The 26,724-nt window shown below is 40.2% G+C and overlaps 1 protein-coding gene across 1 annotated transcript in view; it reads left to right on the top strand.

Moving 5' to 3' along the window:
• Window positions 1-26,724, top strand: part of Mgam2 (maltase-glucoamylase 2 (putative)) — an 83,375-nt gene that overhangs the window by 48,271 nt on the left and 8,380 nt on the right. The window contains exons 30-45 of the mRNA XM_036181843.1: window positions 172-297; window positions 2,332-2,460; window positions 4,205-4,312; window positions 6,546-6,608; window positions 7,421-7,555; window positions 9,056-9,140; window positions 10,170-10,308; window positions 17,844-17,977; window positions 18,259-18,293; window positions 18,395-18,511; window positions 19,114-19,262; window positions 19,369-19,453; window positions 20,073-20,129; window positions 20,513-20,637; window positions 21,634-21,722; window positions 24,658-24,707. Coding sequence (XP_036037736.1) covers window positions 172-297; window positions 2,332-2,460; window positions 4,205-4,312; window positions 6,546-6,608; window positions 7,421-7,555; window positions 9,056-9,140; window positions 10,170-10,308; window positions 17,844-17,977; window positions 18,259-18,293; window positions 18,395-18,511; window positions 19,114-19,262; window positions 19,369-19,453; window positions 20,073-20,129; window positions 20,513-20,637; window positions 21,634-21,722; window positions 24,658-24,707 — 1,626 coding nt within the window. The remainder of the gene's footprint in view (window positions 1-171; window positions 298-2,331; window positions 2,461-4,204; window positions 4,313-6,545; window positions 6,609-7,420; window positions 7,556-9,055; window positions 9,141-10,169; window positions 10,309-17,843; window positions 17,978-18,258; window positions 18,294-18,394; window positions 18,512-19,113; window positions 19,263-19,368; window positions 19,454-20,072; window positions 20,130-20,512; window positions 20,638-21,633; window positions 21,723-24,657; window positions 24,708-26,724) is intronic.

Genomic DNA, 26,724 nt, shown 5'->3' with positions numbered 1-26,724 from the left:
CTATTTTAAACAACATAGACTTTTATTTTGGTTAATTAGTTGATTAATCACTAATACTTTAAACTAATACAGACTTTTCAAAATAATTATGGTGTGTGGCACGGTGACTAAGTGAATGTATGCAACATGGAAGGGTGAAATTGTAGTAATTAGCATTTTATTTTATTCCAGTTGATTGGTCGGCCAGCCATGATTCCATATTGGGCCTTAGGTTTCCAGCTGAGTCGCTACGGATACCAGAGTGAAGATGAAATCACCAGTTTGTATGATGCAATGGTGGCAGCCCAGATTCCCTATGTATGAACCTCTTCCTCTGTTTCTAGTTTTTTAGCTTACTTGTGTAATGAAAACAGGTTCATACAAATTAAAGCAGTGGTTAGTTTAGTAGAAGAAAAGTAGCTGTGGTGATCGTCTTCTGTAGAATGCTTTACATTTTAAACATACTGCATGCTACCTTTTTGCATGCTAAACCTTGCTATGTAAGGTTCATAACTAAGAGCTGCATATGTATCCTTCAGGAGGCAGTGGGATGATTGCAGCATGCTGTCACTCATTGCCTGCCGTTGGGGATCATTTGCAGTAGCTATGAGTTGTTCCAGCTGTGACTTTAGAAACTCAGAAATGGGCATCTTGTAGAGATGAGCTTTAAATGACAGTATGAAAGGAATCCATTGCAGATCTAGCTTTGCTTTCTTCGCAACATACATGTGCATAACCCATAATCTAGCTCCCCAAGTAAATCCTGAGAAACACAGCTGCGGTCAACAAGCAGAAAGACACGTGTGCTCTTTCAGCTCATACAATTGTCAGTTCTCGGGCACTCCTCTTTCTCGGCTTTTAGATCATCTGCTGAGATTTGGGGGAGGGTGGGATTAAGGATTATAAAATGAGAATAAAGTGATCCTCTCACTGAAGATAATTTGATACCTATGTACAAGCTGCACTTTTGTCTTTTTATACACACTGTATGATGTACTTGTTAAACAGAGATGAGAAAAATATAAGAAGAATGCAAGATTAAAAAATTCCATAGATCCAACTTACCCAAGTCATTAATATCATTAGTATGTTAGTTCGTTCTTGTCTTAGTTTTGGCTTTTCTACATGTCTGAGCTTCTCCAAATGCATTTCACCTAGAGTCCTGAGGCAATGCAGGAGAGTTCCACTTCAGGGCTAAAAAGAAGCAGCTTGCTTTCTTTTTCATCTGAATATTGACTTTACCTGTTGTTCAGTACTCTGGCGTTAACTGAGTTTCAAGTGTGGAAATCTCCTTTGGGGCTGTGTAGAGGCAGTTAAAAATAATATATTTCTCTAGTGAATAAACTCTGTAAGATTTACTGGAACAACCAAACAACCACCAGCTCTATAATGTGTTGTTTAGGAGAGTTTCACTATCTATCCTTGAATGCACTTTGATGGGCTCACCACATATGAGATTTGAAGGGTTAGGAGGACAGGAATTGAGGGAGGGAAAGGAGAGAGGGAACAGTAGTTGAAGAAGCAGATGAAGTATGTGGACCAGTGAGCTTTGAGCAGGAATCAGAAAGCGATTTCTTTGGGCATGTGAAATTGAAAAGTATGTACAGAGGCGTGTGTGTTAGGAGATGGAATTTAGGAGCCCAGGCAAGGTCAGAAGTAGTAGCAGAGCCTGCAGAGCACTGAGTGTACCTGCAGAACATCTGTTGCAGGGCACTGAGTGTACCTGCAGAACATCTGTCGCAGGACACTGAGTGTACCTGCAGAACATCTGTTGCAGGGCACTGAGTGTACCTGCAGAACATCTGTTGCAGGGCACTGAGTGTACCTGCAGAACATCTGTTGCAGAGCACTGAGTGTAGCTGCAGAACATCTGTTGCAGGACACTGAGTGTACCTGCAGAACATCTGTTGCAGAGCACTGAGTGTAGCTGCAGAACATCTGTTGCAGGACACTGAGTGTAGCTGCAGAACATCTGTTGCAGGACACTGAGTGTAGCTGCAGAACATCTGTTGCAGGACACTGAGTGTAGCTGCAGAACATCTGTTGCAGAGCACTGAGTGTAGCTGCAGAATATCTGTTGCAGGACACTGAGTGTAGCTGCAGAACATCTGTTGCAGGGCACTGAGTGTAGCTGCAGAACATCTGTTGCAGGGCACTGAGTGTAGCTGCAGAACATCTGTTGCAGGGCACTGAGTGTACCTGCAGAACATCTGTTGCAGGGCACTGAGTGTACCTGCAGAACATCTGTTGCAGAGCACTGAGTGTACCTGCAGAACATCTGTTGCAGGACACTGAGTGTACCTGCAGAACATCTGTTGCAGAGCACTGAGCACCTTGTCTGTTGCTTCCTAGGATGTCCAGCATGTAGACATCGATTACATGGACCGGAAGTTGGACTTCACCCTCAGCTCCAGCTTTCAAACTCTCAGTGTCCGCATTAATCAAATGAAGAAAAATGGCATGAGGTTTATTCTGATTCTGGTGGGTATTATGACAGACTTTTGGTTCCTGTCTTTATGGTTCCAAAATAATGCCACTGGGAGAAAGTGGATGACAGCTACAAGAAAACTTCTTGTACATTTTGAAAATTTCCTGTGAACATTTAAATATATATATTTTTAAAAATTTAAGCAAATGAAGCAGGAAAGAAAAGTGAAAATTACTTTAAAGAAGTCTTTTTTTTTTTTTTTATAGCTTAGTACCACTGGAAGCCATCCACTGATATTTTTCTCTGACTAAAATTAGAACTGTGGAAAGAAAACAATGAATGTAGCAAATAAAATGTCACACTGCTCCTGGCCGTGCCTCAGTGGTACAGCTGTGTCTCAGTTGCATATCTTCCCAGGGAAGAAGGGGATGTCAAAGACTGCCTTGGGCTTCTCCTTGTGCAGTCTGGCATGTTTGGTGGTGTCCTTCTTGTTCAGTTCGTGTTTGGCAGTCATGTTGGTGAGACTGGATGGGTGTGGCTTCTGTTGTTCCTAGGAGACAGTCTCACAGTAAAGTTCCTGATTTGCTAGTTCTTACAGGCTTTGCACCCACTCTCTGCAATGTTCCCTGAGTCGTAGGGGTGTGGGGGGTTTGTAGATGTATCCACTGGGAGGGTTTGGAGGAAGAGAAGGGAAGGGAAGGGAGGGGAGAGAAGGGAAAGGAAGGAAGGGGAGGGAACGGAAGGGAAGGGAAAGAAGTGTTGTAATTAAAGTACAATCTCAAAAAGTTTGGCCCCCTCTCTGCCCCCCCAAATCCATTTTGGTATCATCACCAGAAGTGATGAATCTTAGGGATGTTATCGACATTTTATTGAACTCACAAGCAGATCCAGAAGGCCAGCTTACTTAGTTATCTGCAAGTGAATCTTCCAGCTTCCAAACTTAGAATATGACTTCTGTTATTTGTTAATTCAAATATCTGTTGAACATTGGTGTTTATAGGGAGAGGGTGGATTCTGTATTAGTAAAGAAGACAATGTTCTTTTCTTAAGAAGGTATGTATTTCAGTGGGCTGAGGCAATCAAGAGACAAATATTAGAAAAATAATTTCAGATAGTGATGTTTTTGTGTGACAGTCATGAACCAGCATAATATAGAGATGAGCTGGATCAGTATGAGATGCAATAGGTGGAAGTGGCCACGTTAGATATGAGTAAGTTGGGCCATAGAATAAAATAAAGTTTGCTTTCCTAAGGCATACTGCTATTACACAGTAGAACTGGCCCCTCCTCTTGAAGGCAATGTCTTACTAATCTGGTTTATTCCTGGAATTGTTTTCCAAATATAACCATACAGAATTTATGGCTAACCATCAATATATTCCTTTAATTCTTATTTCTCCTTCCCCTCTTACTTTTTTAAATGGATTTATATGTAATTGGAAAAAAAATCACTCATGTCATGTTGTATCTCAGTTTCTGTAATCCCCTCCCCCATTATATTAGTTACAGCTCTGGGTAGGTACTTTCTATACTATATAAAGTTTCACTTATTGATACAGATTTTTATTCTCTTTGAAAGAGATTGCCCTTAAGAACTATGCATCCTCTGTTGGGTACCTCTGGCAATGTTCTATTTTATTGATTTTTATAACAGACTCAGTAAAGACAAGTCTAACTTTAAAAAATATTACTTTTTGGGTCACCTATTCTTTCTGCATTATGAATTGTCAGTGTTTGGAGTGGAATTTCCTTAGATATGTTTCACTCATATCTGTGATCTTTAAACTGTCACTACAGGACCCAGCCATTTCTGGCAATGAGACACACTATCTAACATTTACTCGAGGACAGGAAAACAATGTGTTCATCAAATGGCCTGACTCTAATGACATTGTCTGGGGCAAGGTAAGGCTTCAGGAAGGTACCTATAATCAATCTACCTCACTAGAAGTTCCTATAAATTCTTTAAATATATACTGGATAATAAATACATTGCAAAATGAGCAGTCTTCCTAAGCAGTCTTCTTACCCAGCTCAGTAAGCATTAGGCCCAAAGTTACAGATCAAATTCTCTAAAACATGGAATGCTGCAACTGCATATACATATTCTGATAGTCCCACTGCTAATATTTATATTTAGCAGAATGGTTTTAAAACAAATATTAACCCCCAGGACTCTGAGCTATGTGTCTCTGCCACATAAATTCAAAACAAGCACTCAGTTTTGACCAATGATGCTTAATCAAACTTAAAAAAAATCACTAAGTCTGCCTTGTCACTTTGGATTCCTTTCTATGCCCTGAATCCTCATTTCATATGGATGATATGATCTCAATGGTAGTTTAGGCAGACTCCTGGACCCCAAATGATAGTAGCTCTCAGATTCAAGCTCCCTTCGTGACCTCTTCTGCTTCTGCCTATAGCCCTGTGTATACACTCTGACCATTTTGAATACTGCCTTCTCACCTAACCCAATGGATTTACACTTCGAGATATGACCTGACTCACCTGGCCTCTTGTAAAGCTCTCAGTAACTGGTGTAGCTGTGTTATAGAAAGTGTTTCTGTGCCATTCCCCTCAGGAAGTCTTGCATACTGCCTTTGTAAGAATACTATGAACTCTGAGAAGGCAAGCGGTCTTATGAATTATTGTGTGGGGGGACCCCGGGGGTATGCTGGCCATGCAGGGAAACATGCTGCACAGATGCAGAGGCAGGCTGGGCAGATGCACGCCATATGGGCATGGCAACAGCAGCAGCCAGTAATTCACAACCCAGACGTTGCCTCCATGTGGAGAGTTTATTATAATAGAGAGAGAGGAAGAGAAAGATAGGAAAGAGAGAGACATAGAGAAAGAGAGAGAAGAAGAGAGAGAGAGGGACATCGAAGGTGCACAACTTGTTGGGGGGAAAGAGGAAGGGAGGGAAGGGGCAGAATTTTTCCTTAAAAAGAGGCTTTTACATCAGGATGTAGGGCAGCGCCAAGAGGTGAGATTTCATGGGGCAGATCAGAATATTAACAAGCAGTATTTCCTACTGAAATTTCAGAATATATATATTCTAGAAAAATGCTCATTTAGTGTTTTCTGGTGATTTATTAATGTATATAATTAATGTACTGCTAGTTACAAATAAAATGGATTAATACTATAGATTGTTAATTCTACATATATGACTCAATGAGTATTGATACTGCCCAAAAATATTGAGAACAAGCCTGAAGGATTGAGAAACTTGTATGGAGGATTTTTTTTTTTTAAACAAAATCCCAATTGTTCAATTTTACCAATAGTGACTCAAGAGCCAGATGCTGGAGTGAAAGCCTGCTAGCTCAGAAAGGCAGAGAAAGCACCTGATTAACCTTCCTCCTGTGCTGACATCCCAGAAAACTCTCTCCTAACTTCTCAATCAAGTCTCCTCAAATTCAATGTCCCTCCTTTCTACTTCCTGTGCATCTCTCTATTCTTCCTCCTGACTCCCTCTGACTTTCTATGGCTTTTTCTTAATAATCCTATGCTCACTTCCTGTCAACTGGTTGCTTGCTCTGCCTCTTGACCTATAATTAACTTTATTTAATCCTGCTTACAGTATTCAAGAAGAAAGCTCTTGGATTAAAGGTGTGTGCTAGGCTGAGCCACACCATGACTAGAAACAGGTTTTTCCAGTAAATAACACAATCTTAGAGTTAACAGTATGATCAAATATCCTGTAACAGTATGTGATGAGAACAGGAATTTAGGAGAGGCCTGACCTTGGTCATGCAGCAAGATGGAATGTCAATCAAGCATTTCTTTAACATCATATTTCACATTTATTTGTAAAGAATAGTTTTTATAGGTAAAAATAAAATATAAACCAGAGCCAAGGACTCATTTGAAATATGATTGTGCCAAAGGTGCACTTAAAATGTAGTTTGTTACTTGAGTTCAAATTTTAAAATGTGAAAAACTTATGGAATAAGCAAGGAACCTCTGGGCATTGTCACCTGGGCGAATTCCATACATTTAGCCTTTATACTTCAGCTCACGACAGAGATGGAGGCCACTGTAGAGCTGCCTCCCATTAGAGCTCTGCATGGGAGACACCTCATGGTTTGTGTGCAGCGACTTTTAAAGGTTTCAATTTTTCTTGTTTGTCTAGGTTTGGCCAGATTTGCCCAATGTAAATGTGAATGTATCCCTGGACCATGAGACTCAAGTTAAGGTAAAGTTGAACAGAAAATTTTGGAAATATCACCTTAAACATCTGAACGCTTGTGTTTTCTGTGAGTGGATGAGGTGCTTTCCCTTCCTGATCAAGTAACTATAACTTGAGTCTGCTTGCCTGGTGGTCAGTTTGAGCTGAGGAGATGCTCAAACTAAAAACTTGACAGGCAACCAAACTGGAAGGATCTAAAAAGAAAGTGACCATGAAATTCCTTATATATGTACTTAACTAGCTTGTGATTCAAATATTATGTTGCTTGAAAATAATGAGCCAAAGTCTAGAATATTTTCCCTAGTAGAGAACTAGCACAAGCAAATTGTTTTTGGTGAATTCCTTGAGGACCAAAGGCATCACTAGAAGGAGGAAAGTTCTTGGTTTCATGTCTTCTGCTTCATAAAGCCTACATACTTGATCACCATTCAGTTTATTTCCTTGTGCCCCCCCCCCAAGATAAATAGGACTGCCTTAATTTGAGTAATCTACAAAAATCCCATGCATCTTTACAATTCAACTGTTTAGATACTGGCAATTTTCTATTGTCCACGGTTAATGTCTAGTCATAAAACACGTCCTATGCTTACAAGGGTCTTTAAATCTACCCTACCTCTTCCTAAGAGATTAGAGGGCTTTTCCCCCTCTCTCCAACTTTGTGTCCATTCTAAACTATGCAGCAACAGCAATTGCAAAACCAAGGTTAGATCAGAGAATGGACAGGCCTAAATGCTTGCCCATTTCCCTTTTTGTCTTCAGAACTCCCCCTTCCTGGATAGGGGGAGATCTTCCCATGAAAGTGTGTTCTGTTATTCCAGCTATACAGAGCCTATGTTGCTTTTCCCGACTTCCTGCGCTCCAGCACAGCTGCATGGTGGAAGAAAGAGATAGAGGAGCTCTATTCAAATCCTCGGGAGCCACGGAAGAGCTTGAAGTTTGATGGTCTGTGGATCGTAAGTGCACCTTTAATTCTTTGGACGTGTGAGCAGTCAGAACTCAGGGAAATAGTTTATAAACTAGTCAAATAGGCAGCTAGGATTGGATAGCTAGCTGAAAGGAAGAGAATTTAGTGCCTAGAACCAGGAATAGCAGAGATTATTGTCAGCCTTCCCAAGGACATGTCTGGTAGAGGAGTCCATTGAGGAAGTGTGTCAGCTGCTGAAGATGCTAATGCATGGGCAACAGGGATGCCAATGCTTGGGTAACAGGCAGGAATATCCTGGTATCTCTTATTTCCAATCAGTCAGTCTCTTGACTTTGTTTCCCAGCTATCAAGGGCATTCTGAAGCCTACACAAGTACATCCAGCAAGACAGGGCAGACCTGGGAACGGACAAAGCATGAACTTGGGAGTCAAAAAGACATTCACTATTGGACTAGTATAGACACTACCCTGAAGGAATGTCTTTAAAAGCCTGTTCTAATGTGTGTGGCACAGGTTTTCTGGGCAGGGATTCTTGGGATGTTTCTGGGAAAAGTCTCTAAAGGACTCCTCCATTTGCATCTTCCTAGGGGTGGGAAGCACATTCATTAGTGTCATGATTTCCTTCCCCACATTTAGTCCCCTGAAATCCTAAGCAAGTTCCAGTCCAACTCTGAAGAGCTGCCAGACCGTGGGTCAGAGTAGAAGAAGCTCACAGTTCACACAGAGTCCCATGGCTGCTTTTGGGCCTTACTGGCGACTTGAACCTTCAGGCCACACAAGCATATTGTAGATTTGTGGAAAAGCGCACATTAACTCAAACAGATAAGTCAAACAGAGAAGAAATGTAGGCAGCTTTGAAGAAGAGCTTCTGAAAACCATGAGATGTTTGTTCTACAGAAAGAAAACTGTTGTTGGGCAACACAGAACAATTTATAGTTAGTCTCAAATGTTCGTTGTTGCTTGTAGTCTTACTTAGTTAAGACTATCTTGTTTAAGATAGATCAATTTTATTTTTACTCGGCTGGAAGACAGTGAACATTGTCCCTCAGGGCCTCTTCTGCTTCCACTTGAGCTATACATCCTGTAATGTAAGGTTTTATTTCCAGCCCTGTTTCTGAGTTACTACAACTGCTCAGAGTATATTCAGTCTATGTCAGCCCCAGAATAATTTCCAGGTTAGGGCCATAAGAAAAGGTAGAGGAAGATCATAATAGCCACTGACTATAGATACAAAGTAAATAATCTATGAATAGAAAAATAAAAACAGACTTGTAGGATAGAGAGGGATAGACAGATATTTTGTTTGGTTCAGGATCCAATGTTACCTCAGTGTTTTCACTATGCTTTTTGTTTTTTTTAAGTTTGAAAAGGCCAGGTAAACGGGAAGCTGACGTGGGTTTTAGTTTCCATTTTGATCCATGTCAAGCATAAAGAGGGTTAAAGCTAATTTCTTTGAGGTTAGTGTTTTATATAGAAATTACATAGTGCCCCTGACTTGACAGAATCTTTTCTTTGCTTGCTTACTTCAGGATATGAACGAGCCTTCAAACTTCGTGGATGGATCTGTCACGGGCTGCCGCAATGAAATTCTCAATAAACCACCCTACATGCCATGTATTAGTTCTTTCCTGCTCAAGATCCTCTTTCTTTTTATTCTTATATTAAGCCAAAAGTTTTGGAGTGGAGGGGTAAACATACTCTCAACATGGCATAAAATCTACAAATAGAATATCTTTGAATGTATTCAAATTACTAAGTTAGTAATTAAGTATAAAAATAATGACGTGTTATAAAAGAAGCTAAGCAATACACTTGATTGCATTGACAGCTATGAATTTATTGCCAAAATTTTAAATACACCCTTCTATGTGCAGGTATACCTCCCAATACACAGGTTCATTTAATTAGAGTATGAAAATATTGTCCCTAAACTTCCTACCTGTGTTCAAACACTTCATGAAAGATGCTGTTTGTACTAACTGTACCAGAAACTGGAATAAGAGGTTGTGGTCAAAGACATCCCAGAATATTGAGTCCTCTCACCACAAAGAAGCCCGAGGAATAAAGCTCCTATAAACAGTTCATCAGCAACTAGAATCTAGGTCTTTTAATGTTAGATTATTGGTCACATCTCCATCCTTCTCCTCCATCTATCCATTTATCCACCCATCCATCCATCTGTCTGTCCATCCATCTGTCCATTCATCCATCTATTCATCCACCCACCCACCCATCCATCTACCCATCCATCCATCCACCCACCCACCCACCCACTTACTCTGCTCTCCTTTAATTTAATAATTTTCAGTCAAGTGCTAACAAGTCAGAAAGATTCAGAAACATCAATATAGAATTAATTTGCACAAGACCTATTTATTCCCTTGAGAACATTACCATCTAGCGGAAGAAACATTCCTAACAACGAAAGAGTTTGTCATGGTGAAAAATCAGCTGGTACATTGAATTAGAGTTGGAGCAAAAGAGGATGTTTTATCAAGCCTCCATATTCTTCTTAGCTTTAATTATGAAATTACAGGATGTTGCTTTTCTATATTAAAAATCTTAAGTAATTAGACTTGGTATGATAGACGTGCCAACATACAAATCAAGATGTCTGGAAATTAACTCAGTATTTCCCCTCAGATTTGGAAGCCAGGGACAAAGGCCTGAGCAGCAAGACACTGTGCATGGAGAGTGAGCAGATCCTTCCAGATGGCTCCCGGGTGCGGCATTATGATGTGCACAGCCTCTATGGGTGGTCCCAGACCAGACCCACCTATGAGTAAGTATGCTTTTGTAAAGGCTGGCACGGGGGATTAAGGTATAGTTGTGGAAATGGCACTGCAGGAAGCCTTGGTGGGTTGGGCCAAGGTACTCCAGTGGGTGAGGGAGACACAACATGCAGACTCAGCAGCAGGCACCATGCAGATACCGCATGCACGTGGAAAGTTTTATTATTAAAGGGAGAGAGGAGAGAGGAGAGAGAGGAGAGAGGAGAGAGGAGAGAGGAGAGAGGAGAGAGGAGAGAGAGAGAGAGAGAGAGAGAGAGAGAGAGAGAGAGAGAGAGAGAGAGAGAGAGAGAGAGAGAGAGAGAGAGAGAGAGAGAGAGAGAGAGAGAAGGAGCTGTTGAAAGTTACTCACACCATGCAGACATGACATCCAAGTGGAAAGTTTTATTATTAAAGGGGGAGGGGGAGAGAAAGAAGGAGATGCTGGCTACCTCTGGTGAGAGGGGAAGGAGGGGGAGGAGTTTTTTATTAAAGGGAACTTTACATAAGATGACATCAGGATGCTGGGTGTGTCCCCAAGGGTCAGTTCAGAATACTAACAATATTTTCACTATAAGCACAGTTTATAATCTTGTTTGTGAGATTCCTAGATATTTCAGGTTGACATATGGGAGAGCATTGAGGTTCTATGCAGCGGTCATATGTGCTTAGGCTATTAGCTTGGCCCATTGTTGTCTTATCATCTTATTTAAAATACTTCTATATAAAAGGAATAATGTCTCTAAGCAAATTTTGTTAACTGGGCTGGAAGTTTTGACTCTCATCCAAGTTAGGCACCTTTCCTATCTGGTGTCCCTATAATTTTCATCGTGCCTCATTATCCATTTATTAATATGACCAGTCATATTTTTTCTTTAGTAAGACATGCTTTCTTCTAGTTCTTTGAATATATTTATAATATCTTATGTAAACCCCTTCTCTACCAAGTCCCTTCAGCAACATTTTCTATTGGCTACTTTTTTCTTATGTATCTTTCATTTTTTTGTTCTAATTTTTGCATGATTTATTTGTTATTGTTGAATATTGGGCATTTCTAATAATAAATTATAGCTCTCCCACTGTCCATAAGGTTGGCTGCTCTTTCTGTTCTTATTTGATCAGCAACTTTTCTGGATTCTGTAGCCATTTATTTCTCCCCACCCCTTCCCTCCTTTTCCCAAAGGGAAAGCACTTCTCTGGTCTTTGAGGGACAAGGTGATTCTTTTTTACTTGAACCAAGCCTTGTTAAATACTGGCTACTACTCTCCTTCAGAGCTGAGGTGGTAGACCCACTACCTTCCTATTGATTGCATACAAAGGGATACATTTGGCCTTGTTGAGGAAGACATTCCTGATTCTAAATTCCACACAACCCGCTTTTAAAAAATGATTTGCATCTTAAAGGGGCAGAGAACAAATTCCCAATTTCAGCTTTAAAAGAGAGAGAGAGAGAGAGAACACCAAGAAAGTTAGTTCAAAGGCTTAGAGTCTGGAAGGTGACTGGCTGTCTTAATGGAGCATACTCCAGTCACAATGGATGCCTGGCCTCTTAAGTTCTTTACTGCTTGGAAAGGTGAAAGGGAAAATGCTTGCCTGTTTAAGGGACAAAAGGACAGCCTTACTTTTCATTTCAACTTTCTTTCATGGTTCCTATCTGGGAGTGTACTGGAACTGGGCATGCATAATGTTTAAGATGCCAGGTAATATGCATTCTTTTTATGAAGTTCTGTATCCTCAAAAATTACTTTTAAAATTGAGCCAACTGTTTTACCTAAGCTGAAATCACAGCCTTAGCACCCATGAGGGTGCCAGCACAGTGCTGAAATTTTGGCAACTAATTCTTTGTTTGTTTGTTTGAAGACAGAGTTTCTCTGTGTATTTTTGGTGACTGTTCTGGATCTCGCTCTGTAGACCAGGCTGGCCTTGAACTCACAAAGATCCACCTGGCTCTGCCTCCCGAGTGCTGGGATTAAAGGCATGCACCATCACTGCCCAGCTTGGCAACTAATTCTTTTTTTTTTTTTTTTAAATAATATGAACATTTTATTTTTGTTATAACTTTGTTAATACTACAGTTATGTAAAATCACTTTTCCAAAACCATCTTACATTATGGTGTGTTAAAAAGCAATTTATGCTATAGTAAGTTGTTTAAAATCACCAAACTCTATCTTAAATTAGACAAATAGCAATAAACATGTCATACAAAATATTAAGAAACAGACTGTGAGACAATTAACTTTGGTTAAAAGAACATTTGCATATAACAATAAAATATCCATAATTTGCTCATATAGTAAAAAAAGATCTGGTGGAGGAAAATTACCTCAAGTACTACCAGGTGCCTAGCACTGATCCCCCCCACCTATGAATTCCTGTGGGCTCCCAGAGCCTATACTGAAACCACCAAGATGAAAGTCCTAGAAGTTTTTCCTAAGATCAATGATGATGTTCCTAGTTCCTACCCTAGTCTGTATTAGAGGGCTCTGAGTGATAAGGTTAATAGAGCAGCATGGAGAGTTACAGCTGTACCTGGCAAAGATGTGAATACCAGGACTTGTTTCAGGTGCCCAGCCCACAGATCCTCCCACAGTTAGCAAAGTCTGAGAGTTTTCCAGGCTTTTGAAGAGTAGTCAGCCTTCTATGTAGTAGAATGTATTATACGCTAGAAGTAACAAAGTTTGTATCTTATTGTCCTGTTCTACACGGGCAACTAATTCTTTAGAGGTGGGAATTTTTTCCCAATCTTGATCTGAGGTCTGAGTCATGGAACCCTCAGAACACATTGTCCGGAGGACTGAAGAGTTTGGGGGAGAATCCTTTTAACAGACCAGAAGGGGGTTCCAATTTCCCAGTTTACTGTGAAACTGCTGGCTGTTTGCTGACAAAGTGGGTGAGGTGGGAGAATGTTATAAACCTTTAATAAACCTAGTTTCTCTTAGGAAGATGATTTTTATTCCCCTTTTGACCAGTGGCTCCTGAGTTCTCGAATGGTTGCTTTCAGCACTTCTCTCTGTGTACTTTATTGTTTTCTTCGAAGAAAACATTCATAGATGTCCTCTCTCACCTTTCAGACTTCGGTCTAAGACAGATTTTTCTGTAAACATTCATAGACATACATGAATACAAATATGTCTCATTTATATACATATCACATGTATTTAGTGATATGTGATATATATCACTAAGAACCTCTTTCATGCAGGAAACTCCCCTGCAATCTACAGGCAGCAGTGATGGTATTTCTCCATCTCCCAGAGTCATGAAGAACTCCAGATTGTTCAGTTTTGTTTCTGTTTCTGTTTGTTTGTTGGTTTGTTTGTTTACAGGACAAAATGGTATTTTCTACTCTCACACTCATTTCTGTTCAAAGGCTCTGGTCCTCAGCCCTCTTTTTCTATTCTCAGGGCTTAGAGGAATATATCGTGTTTTGCCATGAGCTATCCACAGGTGAGGTGAGGCACATTGATACCATAGTTTTCCCAGCAAAATTCTTGTCATCTTTTCTGCTTTCTTTGTCATTTTTTTCAGTGTTCTTTCATAATGCCACTTCATCTATTCAGCTCCAGGTTCCTCTCGTCAGATATAAAAGTTTGGGATCACAAAGAGAGAGGCCACCACTCCAGCTGAAGTGCTAGGACAAGTGAGCACACTGGGGTGGTGTGTAAACTGATGACAAGACAGCGCTGTGGTAGGGTTAAGGGAACATTTTTATTGTAGATATGAGAGAGAACAACCGGAGGCATCTGGAAGAGTCCGGAGCAGAGAGAAACGCAGACTGGACGTAGCCAGGTCTAGAGAGGCAGGAGAGAATGGTGGAGATAACTTGAAACAGCACAGCAGGAGAGGCTAGAATGGGAGAACAGAGCCAGTAGTCAGAACAGCTGGGTTTTAAGAAGGATGAGTAGCTAGGAGGAGGGAAGGGCCAGGAGCCTGGTGTGGGGGCTTTGATATGTATAACAAGTACTTTTGAGTGGGGACAGAGGGATCCTGGAGACTAGAATGGACCTTGATAAGCTGTTGGTGCCACTGGTATTTGTTAAAGGGGGAGCCCTATGTCCTTTTGCCAGAGGTAAGGAACTGACTCCTTTTAGTAGAGGGGAACCAGTTTCACAAGTTTCTGAGGAATTCTGACTTTTAAACAACTGCTAGAAATCATCTGATAGTCCAGTTTGAGCACATTTCTGGATATTTGGATTGCATTTTGGAGTTTGGGGAATTGGAGTTTCCTTTGGAATTGACAAGTAGTAAGTATACTTGGCTTTTATTCTAACTCAGGTGTTGACTGTGTCTTTCATGATTGGCTAATCAAGAAAAAAAAAGTAGCACTAAAGGAAATGAAGGGAAGGGGAAAGAGATGGTCTACCTTAAGTTCCAAGAATGCAGGGGGGCCTTTGTGTAAAGCAAGCTTTTACTGGAGGTGGGGTGGGGGAGGGGATTGAAACACTTGCAGAAAAGTCTTACAAGGAGGGGACTTGAATTCTTTGTCACAAACACCTCTTTACAGTGTTCTGTAAGACAAGATTAATATTTAATATTTCTTACACTCTGACCAAGCAGAAACTGGTTCTTCCAGAAAACAAGCTTTTCTTGCTATGAAATAGGAAAACAGGTATTTTATATCCTCAAGTATAACCTTCACTCAGACCTCCAGGAGGATAAATGGGAGCGAACCCCTAGTGTCAAGGAGCCCCTCCTCTGTTTGGAAGAGCCAAACAACCAGAAGGAAAAAGTATAACTAATAAACAATCCAGGAAGACTTCATGGAAGAAGTAACAGTTGAGTGGTTCTTAGAAGAGCAGGATTTTCTCTTGTCAGAGAGGGGTTTGCAAAGCTCAGACTACAGCACAGAGAAGACAGAGCCATTGCTTTGGTTTCTGACTGAACCTTCTTGCCAACTCCCTCTCTCTCCTCCAGGAAACTTTATTGGTCACAGATCCCATCAACTCCATCTCCTCCCTCAGGGAAGCTCAATCAATAAATGATCTTTCAGGGATGTAGCAAGCTTTCTTCATGACACAGAGACTTATTATTAATTATGAGTGCTTGGCCTTAGATTAGGCAAAAAAAAAACCCTTTAATTAATCCATTTCTACTAATCTATGTGCTGCCCAGGCTCGTTTACTTCATATATCTACTATCCACCCTGCTTTCCTGCTTCCTCTCTGTCTGTGGCTGGCCCCCAGGTGCCTGGCCCTGGCTGGCTGGCTGGCTGGCTGGCTCCCCTTTTCTCTCTGCCCACCAGCCCTGCCTATCCCTACTCTGCCTACCTACTGGCCATTCAGCTTTTAATTAGACCAGTCAGGTACCTTAGGCAGGCAAGGCGAAACAGCAACACATCTTTCCATAGTTAAACAAATATTCTATTCCACGGCACAGGGAAGCTTGTTCCTCTCTGAATGGCTTTTGCTTCCTCCTTTTTTGTTTGTTGTTTTGGTTTAGAATTTGGGCCTTGGTTTTAGATTGGCGGTTCACAGTCATAATGTCAGTCCCTGGTTAGCCATCATCACAGCACCTCCTGGGTTGTAATTGCCATAAATGACAAAACGAATCCACAAATGTTTGAAGTGCTGTGAGCGCTGAGCAGTGCTTCTTTTCATTTAACTGTTTCATCAGCACTGGAACTTGAACGGCTCCTGCTGACTTTGACCCACATCCTCCTCAAACTGTCAAATCCCTTTAATATTTATGTGTGTGTGTGTGTGTGTGTGTGTGTGTGTGTGTGTGTGTGTATCTTTTAATAGCTTGGAAGACTATACTCTTAAACATCCATGGTTCTCATACACCATACACCTTAATGTTTTTATCAGTCACCTGTGCTGACCATACAGACTCTGTCTGGGCTGACCTCTCAGCACATACACTAAAGCCCAGCTTAACCCTACTTCCTCCATAAAAACTTTTTAGCCTGGTCTAGCACTTCTATTCACTCCAATTCTCTTACCTGGTGACCTTATGGAATAACCCAGAGTTTGGTGGTTCTGTACACCTAAAGGCAAGAATCATGTTTTACCTCTTTTGAAATTAAATTAATTTATTTGTATATGTGTGTTTAAGAGAGAGAGAGAGAGAGAGAGAGAGAGAGAGAGAGAGAGAGAGAGAGAGAGCAGGCACGCATGTGCCATGGTGTGCCTTTGGACGTTTTTTGTGAAAATACCTTCCTTTGTCAGGCTCCCAGGACATTTGTGGGCCAGAGATCTTTCAGTAAGGGAGTGTTCATTTGTGTCTTCTGATGTGTGATGCTTTGCTTTCTTTCTTTCTTTCTTTCTTTCTTTCTTTCTTTCTTTCTTTCTTTCTTTCTTTCTTTCTTTTGGTTTTTCGAGACAGGGTTTCTCTGTGTAACTTTGTGCCTTTCCTGGAACTCGCTCTGGAGACCAGGCTGGCCTCAAACTCACAGAGATCCGCCTGCCTCTGCCTCCCGAGTGCTGGGATTAAAGGCGTGCGCCACCACCGCCCGGCAGTGTGATGCTTTCTTTAACAAACCTTTGTATTGAAAACACACTAGTCCTGGCTACATGTGTGACTATAGATAAAACCCATGTTTATATAACTGTCTAAATATCTTTTACACCTGTATTCCTGTGAGCACAAAACATACTCTGCATTCTAAAGTATAGGGGAGTATGTTAATAATACCCCAAAGCAAATACACCATAATTCAGATCCGAGGTCTATCTATGTATTCCTTGAATGATCCTTGGTAACTGTGCTAGGTTTCCTAGTAGTAATAGGAACTCAAGAAAAAAAAAAAAACCATTGTAGAGACTGTGCAACAAAACATATGGAATTGATTGATGTGTTCCTGTAGTGGGATTTGTTTCCTAAATACTTGTTTTACCAATCCTTCACCTCCTCGTCTGACCTCCACATATAGCTTGCTAATTGGGCCTCTTATGAATAAGATCCTCTACCAGAAAACCTACAGAATCAACTGACCTGAGTTCTTAGGGGCCCACAGAGACTAAGCCAACAATGAGGGAGCCTTCATGGGTCTAACCTAGGCCCTCTGCATATATGTTACAGTTCTGTAGCTTGGTCTTCTTATGGGACCCCTATCAGTGGAAGCAGGGGCTATCTCTGACTGTTTTGCCTGCTTTGGGGACCATATTCTTCCTACTGGGTTGCCTTATCCAGCTTTAATACAAGGGGAGATGCCTAGTCTTATTGCAACTTGATATATTGTGTTTGGTGATATCCCTGGGTGGCTTGCCCTTTTCTGAATGGAAACTGAGGAAGAGTGGATGGGGGTGAGGAGGGACTAAGAGGAGAGAAGGGTGAGGGAACTATCATTGGGATATAACATATGAGAGAAGAATAAATAAAAATTTAAAAAGAGAGCAAGCTTCTCATTTAGGTACAGGTGTATCTCTTGTGCCCTGCTGTGAGGTTGTCTGGGACTCTTGTCATGCCTTCTTGCCTCTCTCCTGGAAGAAGTTCTCTGACTCTTACAGCAACCACTCTCCTGCCTCATGCACAGAGCTGCAGCCACTCTTTGTCATGAAATCCCATGACTGTCCTCTTCAAATTCACCTCCTTGTTTCCCTGACCAGAGCTGTGCAGGAGGTGACAGGAGAGAGAGGGGTCGTCATCACCCGCTCCACATTCCCCTCTTCTGGACGCTGGGCAGGACACTGGCTGGGAGACAACACGGCTGCCTGGGACCAGCTGGGGAAATCCATCATTGGTGTGTGGTTGTTCCTAGGGGCCTCAGCTGGTGGTCGGAGTGGAAATGTAGTGTGTACAGTTTGGCTGTACTATGTATATTTAGATTGGCATCTGGGTGGCAGTGCAGTCAATAAAAGTTGATTGTTCTGCCAGTGTGAGTTTTAGCTTATACCCATCTCTTAATAGATTCAGCAAAAATTGCCCAGGGCTGTTAATGAAGTAAAGGAAGAGGCAAGTTGAGCTTTTTCTCTCCTACCTAAGGGTTGACTTTGTTTAACATGGCCATTTTGTCTATTACAGGCATGATGGAGTTCAGTCTCTTTGGAATACCTTATGTAAGTCATATCAGAACCGCTGCACCTTGCCCAGATTTCAGTGTATACGTGTCTGTCTTGAAAGAATACCCAGTTGATACTCTGATTTTGCTCCTTCTCAGACAGGAGCAGACATCTGTGGGTTCTTGGGAGATGCTGAGTATGAGATGTGTCTCCGCTGGATGCAACTGGGGGCATTTTATCCGTTTTCCAGGAACCACAACAATGCTGGGACTAGGGTGAGGCAGCCATTGTTTGTGCTGCAATTGTATTATCAAATGCCAGATCACAGCTTATATCAAAATTGCAGCGGTGTCGTTCTTATTTCCTGACAAATCATGAAGACCACCAGGATATCCATGTTTTAGAATATCCACAAAGTTCAGAACTCCAAGGTTATCAATAACTCTTAATAGTATAAGTTTTCTCACCTCTTGGAAGCATTTTTTTTTTTTTTTTTTTTTTTGCCAAGAAAAGTTATTTTTCTAGCTACTACATTGAACTACAATATGACATGTCCCCTTGCTTGACAGACTATTAAGGTGGTATTTTACGCAAACCATCTTTGATAAGTCAGTGCTACATATTGATAGAGCTACACACACACACACACACACACACACACACACACACACACACACACACAGCTAGACTGTGCAAGGGGCCTGAGCATTGGTGGTAAAGAGGAACAACATGTATACTAGTTTTGTAGGGGACAGAGGGAGCAGAAAGGGGTGGGCTGGAAATGGCGAGAGAAGTGACATGTGACCTATTCACCCTCTCCTGAGATACCTGGGGTGCAGTGAAGAAGAGCTTACCATATGCTCACTCACCCCTCCAGAGACAAGATCCCGTGGCCTGGAATTCAACCTTTGAGGAGTACTCAAGGAAAGTACTGGAGACCAGGTACTCCCTGCTGCCGTATCTGTACACCCTGATGCACAAAGCTCACACTGAGGGCAGCACCGTCGTTCGAGCGCTCCTCCACGAGTGAGTGTTGCCTCTTTCCCCACACAGTGAGTCTGCGCACATTTGTGAAAACACTTTGCAATGGTTGTAAGCCTAGGGATGAGTCTTTTCACTTTGGATATTTCAGGTTCACCAATGACCATAAAACATGGGATATAGACCAACAGTTCATGTTGGGCCCTGCTCTCCTGATCAGCCCCGTTCTGAAAAGTGTGAGTTTCTCATCATAGACCAGATGCCTTCCAATCACATGATCCAAAGGCACAGTGGAAAAAATTATTTTATTTAAAACTAAAAGAATATATTGAGCTTATCTGTGTGTGTACATGCATAGATATTAGAAGACAACATTTAGGACTGAATTCTTTCCTCCTACCACTTGGCCTTAAGGAATCAAACTCAAGTTTTCCGGGTTGGTGGCAGATGCTGCTACCTGCTGAGACAACCTCACTAGCTCCAGGGAAAATATGTTAAACATTTTCCTGTCTTGCTTATTTCATTATTTTTCAGTAGATAACTTTCAACAACATCAAAAGGAGATCTTTGCCTCCAAGATATTAATGAAAGCTATTCAACACTGATTTCTCATTTGGGAATGCTGTGATCCACTACTTTTTGTAATTTCATTAATTTAAACATTTTTTTCTGTATATTTGAAGAGGAGTTTTTAATGTGTATTCATTGAGATTTCTCGAATTCTTGATATCACTAATAAAATTCCATTAATTAATTAATTAATTAATCAATCTTAATTCTATAGGAAGTGTTTTAAAGATCAATATTGCCTCCCAGTTGGGATATTTATAATTTCATACTGATTTTATGTTTCAGAACACATTTGAGATATCTGCTTATTTTCCCAGAGCCCGGTGGTATAACCATAGCACGGTGAGTTATAATTATTTTAGGAGGAATTAGATGGCTCTGTGCAGGCTAGAGAGGTGGCTAAAACTTTCTCCTTACTTCCCAGACCAGAAACATTTCTAGCCTAGCCAGATATGTATAAATGGGGGTCTGCATTACGGCACAGTAAACACCTGAACACCTATTTCTCCTGTTGTCCACCCTATACCTTCTCTAGACTTACACAGAAAACACTAGGTTTTCAAAGGTTTAAGCAAAAATGAAACTAGATTTTTTTCCCCTCATTTTTATAGTGCTTTGCTGATCTTCCAACATGCTCCCTTAGTAAGGAAGAATTTGTAGTAAAATATGTAACTCATTTCATTGATATTTCCTTCAGCATTTCTCATCTATATGTTTTCTTCTAGGGATCTGGCCAAGATTCAATAGGTGAATGGAAAACATTGGCGGCTCCTCTGGACCACATCAACCTTCATGTCAGAGGAGGCTACATCCTGCCTTGGCAAGAGCCTGCAATGAACACTCATTACAGGTATGATGAAGCAATGTTTGGTGACCTGGCCCTTTACCAGGACATATGGATAAATAAACAAATTGCATAGAAACTAAATTGCAGAGTTTCATTAGTTGGATTCTATGGGTGCCTTCTGATAGGACCTAGAGGAAGACAAGTTCATGAAGCTATTCCCTGGGAGATCTTTCACCTGTGGTCTTGTGTCAACAACACAATTCTCCTGAGCAAAACTTTTCTTGAGGATAGAAACCTATGTTTCTCCCTCTGTTATTGAAAAGGGGGGATATTAACAAGCACCTTCACTTGTGGTGGTTGCATAGGAATATAGCATCAATTCCCAAGTATTTTTGATGAACTCAAAAAGAGATTTAACATCACACACACACACACACACACACACACACACACACACACACACACATCATTAGGAAAACATGTCAAAAGCCTATAAAAATGGCACAGAAGAGCAGTCTCCTCTCAGCCTGTGATGAAAGGCATGATTTTTTTTTTTACCAGAACAGACCCAGAGATGGTTCTTGAATAATAAATAGGATTTGCATGTGTGAAGACAAAGAGAGATATTCAAAGAAATAAAGGTGAAAATGAGTTGGGTACATAAAATTGAAACAGAGTTAACTCATGGAAGACTCTGAATGGTATCATCAGTAGTTTGGGTTTTATTCCTTGGCACCTGAAAGTTGTTGAGGTTTTAATTTTCCGGGATTTTCATGTTAAGGAATTGATGTCATACCATTGTACTACTGCAGCAGGTATGTTGGAAAGTGTGCCTATTTGAGTTGTGAAAGCTGAAGTTGACAAATGTTTCATTAAACTTTAAATGATATTCTGTAGACTTGTATCTTATATTTTATCTCACTCTATTTTTGTCATTTTATGTACATATTTAATACCTGGAGCTTTGAGTTTTATTTCTGGATAAAGAATATTTTCAGCAGATGTTCTTTGTTCTTACAGCCTATAACCAATTAAAAAATAATGATTTTTTTTATGTAGTCGACAAAATTTTGTGGGATTGACTGTGGCTTTGGATGATGAAGGGAAGGCTGAAGGTCAGATGTTTTGGGATGATGGACAAAGCATTGGTGAGTATGAACCCCCAGAGAGCCTATATGCCACTCAGAGTACTCTATCATAGAAGCTCACCACGTACTGGTGGCACCCCAAAATCTGTGTTGTCTATTTCCAATAAGATAGTGGTGTTGGGGAGACTTGGGCTAGCTCAGAGATATTCTACTGCAAGTTATTGCAGACCAGGTATGGTTCCCTGGTCTTGGAAGTTCATGAGCCTGACATGATGGATTCAGCCGGTATCCTCACAGAACTATCTCACTCTGATAAAATAGTATAGATGGCGATATCAGACTGATCATGAAATCATCCTCATGGGGCAGAGTCATAGCTTTACTCAGGTCAGCCAACAATATTAGGCGTCTTTTCCCTCATAAGTAGGGAAACTCAGGAGACTCTTGGTGACACATAAATTGAGAATTATGAATTGCCAGGATGTTTAATACTTGATATGTTTTCTGTCTTCAAGCTGGGTTTTCACTCATTCTATTGTAGATAACTGCCACCCATCATTATCATCAGAGCACCCTCTTGCTCAGACATTGCTAAAGAATACTGACATGCTGATATTAACCTGTTCTGACTTTTATTACTATTATCATGGACTAGAACATTTTGATTTTGCAAAATGCCACACTTTCTGAAATTATATCCTTTTTCCCTTCACTAATACACCTAATGCTTTCTTCCTTTTGGTTTTCTTCATTCTCATTGAAGTGTGAAATACTCACAAAAGCTTTAAGAGTACAATATTAGAAAAAGTACAACCATATTTAGGTATATTTCTGTGTTGTCTTTTGTTTTTCTGTTGTTATATACCTAGGAAAATTCTTGATTTTTATATAGCTGAAAACATGGAAAATTTATTTTGTAAATCTAGTTTCTTTTCACTTAATGAAATAACAGACACACAGCTGGATATTAGCATGTTCTCCTTGTAAACATCATTACTATGACCATATCTCATGAAAAAGATTGTAAAGTTTATTTAACTGTAATTGTTCTCTCTATATATTGTTATAAATTGTATTTTGAGTATTAGCTTTATTTGCATTTTATATTGTTTTCTAGAGTATAGGACCTTAGCTGAAATTTACATAAAATATTCATTTAAGAATATAATTCTTTGAATCTTTTATTAAAAAATTTAAATTAAAATGTAATTATATCACTTCCTCCCTTTGTTTCTTCCCTCCAACCCCTCCAATACCCCCTCCTTCATTCCCTTTCAAATTAATGGCCTCCTTTTCCTTTATTATTGTTGTTTTACACACACACACACACACACACACACACACACACACACACACACATGCATGCACGCACACACAAATTTATAAACACCTAAACATAATCCAATGAGTCTGTTTCTCATGGCTTGTGTGTATGTGACTTTAAGACTGTCCACTTTGTATTATATAGCCAATTAGTGGGCTCATCCCTAGAAAAATCTATTTTTTCTGATCTCAGCAGGCATTAGTAGCCTGTGCTTCTTTGTCTAGGGATGGTACCTCATCAGATTTCCCTTTCTGTGTAAGCTAGTATATTGGTGTTATCATTGTTTAAGTCTTGTTGAAGCAGCCTTGTTGAAACAGCCATATTTTTAGGTATCTCAGGTATAGCTTCTTTTTGGTTCTAGGAGAAACAATCTCACAGCAGGGTTTTGTTTTTGTTTTTGTTTTTTGTTTTTTGATCTGGCACCTACAATCTTCCTGCCCCCTCTTCCAGATGTCACCTAAGAAGCTATATTGTAGATGTAGGTTGAGGTTGGGTTACCCATGAGCCACTGGTCTCTGCATTATGGCCATTTGTAGTTTTTTTTTTTTTTTTTCTTTTTCTTTTTTCTTTTGTCATGGTGTCTGTTTGCTGTAAAAAGAAGCTTCATTGGTGAGGGTTGTGAACTACATTTATCTGTGGGTGTAAGGATAGATTTTAGGATGCAATTAGGAATTAGGCTGATTGATTAAAGTGATGGTAGTAGGTTCTCCTCTAAGATCCATGGACTCATTAGGCCCAGGAAGTTGTCTAGGTTTCTAGTACCAGGTATACTTTCCGGCCTATTGAGTGAACCTTAAGTCTAATTGGACAGCAGGTGGTTGCCACCAAGCTATGAGTGCCACTGTTGTACCCTTAGGGATATCTTGCCATACTGGCCATTGTTCTAGTTCTTAGATGTCACAGCTGGATAGGAATATTGATTGCTCCCCTCCCTTGATAGTTCACTTAGTACTTGCTGGTGCTATGAAGTCTAGATCACAGGAAGGAGACTTTCAAATCTTCTGAGTCCTATGTCCAAAGTTTGTAGTGTCTTCAGAAATAGGAATTTGCCTTTAGCCTCTGAGAAACAATTAAGGGCAATAGCAAGTCTATTGTTAGACTACTCTTACTCAAGCAGGGGTTTCTCATGCTGGTACTGGAATTTTTGTCAAATAGTTGTGCTGTATAGTCAATGTTCACTTGACACAAGACACAGTCGTGTTAGAAGAGGGAACCTCAATTGAGATAATGCCCCCATGAGACTGAAATGGAAAGTGCTACTGTATTCATTCCCCTTTGGTATTGGAGATTAAACCCAGGGTCTTTCTTTTTTCTAAATAATGATATGTATGCAGCATATATTATAGATCCCATACTGTGTTTGGGGTGAGTACAGTGGTACACACCTGACCTAGAGAAGTGGAAGAAAGAACAGTGGGAATTCAAAGCAAGCCTGGGCTACATGTAAGTTCCAGGCTAGCCTAAGTTAGAGAATGAGAACCTTTCTAAAACAAAAGGAAACAAACAAACAAAACCCAAAAGGAAAGTACTTGCTTAGTATCTGTATTGCTTCTCAAGAAGGTGAAGAATACCTTGTTAGTCATTATGATCAGTTTTAGATATTTCAGACTCAACATGAGATTATCTGCTACAACTGAAGCAGGTAACTGTTTATTTTCTTGTTGTTTGCAGACACATATGAAAAGGGAAATTATTTCTTGGCTAACTTTATAGCAACCCAGGTAAGATTACCTTATTGAGTTTATAAACGATATTACCTACAGATTAGACACCACCTGGCATCTGTATAAATATAACATTTACATGTTAAAAAGAAGTGCTTTCTGCATTTACTTTTCTAATTTATGTTGTTGACAATGGAATAAAGAAGAAAATAGTCCTTATTTTACATTTATCCATAATATCATCACTATGTGAAAGGAAGTTTGGAACTCATATTAACCTGAGGGAAAATAGATCCCTCAATGTTCAGTTTATTGCTAGGGATAAGAAGCTTTCTGGCTCTTAAATTTTGAAGTGTAAATGTTATATAAATAATCTTATGTAATAGTGCTGTATAGTTGATAACTTCATAGCCTCATTGTCATATGACAGCAAAAATTTACTGAGATTATGAATTTACAGAGTTCAGGTGATCTTATCAACACTTAACTGACATTGGCTGGAATATATATATATATATCTGTCAATTGCTCAGCTTGGATGAGCTTGATTATACTTACATAGCTGGTGGTCAGCTGACCTGAAGATGAGCTAACATCACGTTATGGGTGGTGTCTAATAATGAGTTTTTCAGGATTACAATATACCATAAAGTGAAAGTTGAGGGGCTTGAGAGAGGGCTCAGTGGTTAAAAGTGCTTACCGCTTCTGCAGAAGAGCCACATTCGGTTCTTAGCTCCACTTCAGGCGGGTCACACCTACCTGTAACTATAGTTTCAGAGGATCCAATGTTTTTTTGGCTTTTGAAGGCACTTGCATGTCCATAATGCACATAAATTCACACAGGCATGCAACACATACATAAGTAAATAAGCACATCTTTAAAAATTGGAGTGAAAATACCAAATTATTACTTAAAAATTACATTTTTATCAAGTTGATAAATTTCTCATTAGAAAAGTAAAGCATACATGACCAAGATCAGAAGCAAAGGTGGGTCAGCATATCTTATTCAGAAAGGTAAAATTATAAGAATTACATGGGAAATGAAAATTATAGAGGAATAAATAAATTAGAGAAAATAATACTTTGCGTGTTGGATGATTCCATTGACAATCTGTCTCTTCTCTCGACAAATAAATCATTCTATGTCAAGTCCAGAATTTGCTTATCACTCACCCATTGACTAACAACATGGGCTACTGTAGCACAATTGACTGCCTCTTTGTAACAGTGCTTCAAATGTCAGATGTCTGTTCAATACTCCTCTGTGCTCTTTTACTATTGGGTGTACCTCTGGGGTAACTTAGCATTTTCTTTGTTTTGTGTTTATCTGGTTCCAAGATCTGATCACTCTGAATGCTAGTTAATCTAAATTTCTCTTAAAACACAGTGACTGGGATCAAGAGCATGATTGAGACTTCTGTGTTTCTTTTCTTTTTTTTCTTTTTGGTGAAATAGATTTTTTTTATTGCAAATAGATTCTTCTCTTATACTATATATCCCAACCACAGTTCTCCATCTCTCCATTCCTACTAGCTCTGCTCAACCCCCAGATCACTCTCCTCCATTTCTTTTCAGAATAAAGCAGGCCTCCAAGAGACAATAACCAAATAGGACAAAACAAGATACAGTAAGACAAGGCCAAAGTCCTCATATCATCATATTGAGGCTGGGCAAGGCAACTCAGTAGGAGGAAAAGAGCCCCAAGAGCAGGCAAAAGAGTCAGAGATACACCTGCTCCCACTGTTAGGAGTCCCATAAAAACACCAAGCTAACAGCCATAATGTATATGCAGAGGACCTGGTACAGACCCATTCAGGCCCTGTGCTTGCTGCTTCAGTCTCTGTGAGCCCATATGAGCCCTGCTTTGTTGATTCTGTGGGTCATGTTCTTTGGGTGTCCTTCATCCCCTCTGACTCCTTCAGTCTTTCCTCCCCATCTTCTGTGGGGATCCTCTCTCTGAGAGGAGAGACCTGATGGAGACCTCCAGTTTAGACTCTCTCTCCTTATAATGTCTGGTTGTGGGTCTCTGCACCTGTTCCTACCTGCTGCCCAAGGAAACCTTTCTGATGAT

Source organism: Onychomys torridus, chromosome 3 (assembly GCF_903995425.1).
Source record: "Onychomys torridus chromosome 3, mOncTor1.1, whole genome shotgun sequence".
Lineage (NCBI taxonomy): Eukaryota > Metazoa > Chordata > Mammalia > Rodentia > Cricetidae > Onychomys > Onychomys torridus.
This window is presented reverse-complemented; position numbering and strand designations above follow the sequence as displayed.